Source organism: Festucalex cinctus, chromosome 1, assembly GCF_051991245.1.
Source record: "Festucalex cinctus isolate MCC-2025b chromosome 1, RoL_Fcin_1.0, whole genome shotgun sequence".
In the NCBI taxonomy this organism is placed as follows: domain Eukaryota; kingdom Metazoa; phylum Chordata; class Actinopteri; order Syngnathiformes; family Syngnathidae; genus Festucalex; species Festucalex cinctus.
This window is the reverse complement of record NC_135411.1, coordinates 64,896,267-64,898,222: the sequence shown is the minus strand read 5'-3', so window position 1 is coordinate 64,898,222 and position 1,956 is coordinate 64,896,267. Positions and strand designations below refer to the sequence as shown.

At 42.9% G+C, this 1,956-nt stretch overlaps 1 protein-coding gene across 1 annotated transcript in view; it reads left to right on the top strand.

Annotated features, from left to right (window-relative positions):
• Positions 1-1,468: 1,468 nt before the first annotated feature.
• The window catches only part of atp6v0ca (ATPase H+ transporting V0 subunit ca), a 12,761-nt gene continuing 12,273 nt past the window's right edge, over positions 1,469-1,956 (top strand). Inside the window, exon 1 of the mRNA XM_077503035.1 lies at positions 1,469-1,710. Coding sequence (XP_077359161.1) covers positions 1,635-1,710 — 76 coding nt within the window. The 5' untranslated portion in view covers positions 1,469-1,634. The remainder of the gene's footprint in view (positions 1,711-1,956) is intronic.

Here is a 1,956-nt window from a genome sequence, read left to right as displayed (position 1 = left end):
CTGAATTAGTAATCATGCCCATACACATTTCCGGCTGCTTGTTGGTTTGTGAGAGTGTGTGTGTGTGTGTGTGTGTGTGGGGGGGGGGGGGGGGGGGGGGGGCGTGCGTGCGTGCGTGCGTGCGTGCGTGCGTGTGTGTGTGTGTGTGTGTGTACTTTTTCATTCAGCTCTGGAGAGAATTTAGAAGGCCAAAGAGCACATATTTAGTTAAGTCTGGGTGTGTCAATAGTAGAACTGGCTCTCTGGTAGGTGTCAGCTACTTAAATTTGATTCTTGGATTTTGAGTAAGGGTGTCCTCACGGGGACTCAATTTCAAGTTTGTGTTTGCAGTGTATGCCTGGAGTTTTACCTGCACAATTAGGATATCCACTACTTGCTGACATTCTAGAGATCGACCCTCTACGTGTTTGTGTGTAGTGTAACAATGAGAGGCCCTTTGCATCTCCATTTACTCAATCATGTTTGAGCAACGTGTGATTAGAATTATGTAGCATATTTATGGTGATTTTTATTGTCTGCTTCTTTTCATTAAAGTATTTTAATCTGGTCTTTCATTAAAATACAGTTCATCTGTAATGTGTGGTGCAGCTTTTCTTATCTTTTTAGCATGTATGGAATTTGAGCCAATTCATTCATTTCTCTGTAAGATATACTTTTTATTATGTTCTCGAGTACGGAGGAGCACAATACTATACAAGAAAATGGAACAAGTCAAATACACAGCTACAAAATATACACATGCACCTAATAAGTTAGTCACAGGTCTCCGAGGAATGTGGCTGGCACATTTTGGCCCATGAGAGTAAAAAGGCTGATTCAAACAGCCCACCGAAAAGGCCAAATTGCTGACGAGAACCCAGAACCTTCTCAGTAGTGAGTCAACATTATGCTGCCAAACTGAAAAGCTGCTTCTGTTGAGTTCAAAACAAAATCTCGTAGCCTGTTAATTGAGGTCAAGTTTGAAAAAAGGCATAATGTGTGATGAACTATGAACAATCTATTTGAATTAGGTATTTTACTATTAATACTACTACTCACGTGGACAATATAAAAAGGAGTACAACATGAAGGGCTGCAACTGGCCCTAATTTAGAAAGTCACCTTTTAATAACATTTATGGAGAATATTTTTCTACAGCGTGTATTTACGGGCTTTGAGGGATTCTCTCATGAAATGTTGTAGCTAAAAAATATATTTAAAACAAATGTGCACTACTGGCCGAACTGCAGGTACTTGCAGCAGAATATACCACTGTATAAAACGCGGTTTGTTCTACTCATAAAATTTAATGTCGTCCATCAAACTGCCGTAATTAAAGATATCCATTCAAATTAATTCAAAACTCTATTATTATAGATATTGATTCACAGAGCGTCAAATAACGCCATTAAAATAGTTTATTTCCATAATTATGGCACCAAGCACCCCCGAATCCACACAAATGGTTCCTTCGAGTCCGTTGGTCACGTGACTTTTTCCGTTTCGCCATTTTCCTCTTCTGCACCGGTCCTCTAGCCCGCTGGAGTCTGTAGCTACACTCCGTTTTAAAACCTATCCGAGGCCGACGGTGGGATAGAGGTAAACGGTAAGACAACCTTCTCCCGTCGCTTCTTGGGCCCGTAAGTACTGCGAGAATGTCATCCGAGGAGAGCCCCGAGTACTCGCCTTTCTTCGCTGTGATGGGAGCCTCTGCGGCCATGGTCTTCAGTGGTAACTACATCTGCTTCTTCATTTTTTGACATCTGATGCTCTTCGTTAGCTTTGCCCGTCGTGGACTCCGAATCGTGACCCACCTCCCAAAAATAGCCGGGATGCGTATCATTAGGCGGGGGACGGGTTGCTACCACCCGGCCGTCGTTGAACGAACAAGCGAGCGACAACCAGCTGCTGCTAGTTCGGCTGTCATCGGATGGAACGACGCAGAATCAGTCGGAAAATATAGCATGAAAGAATGCA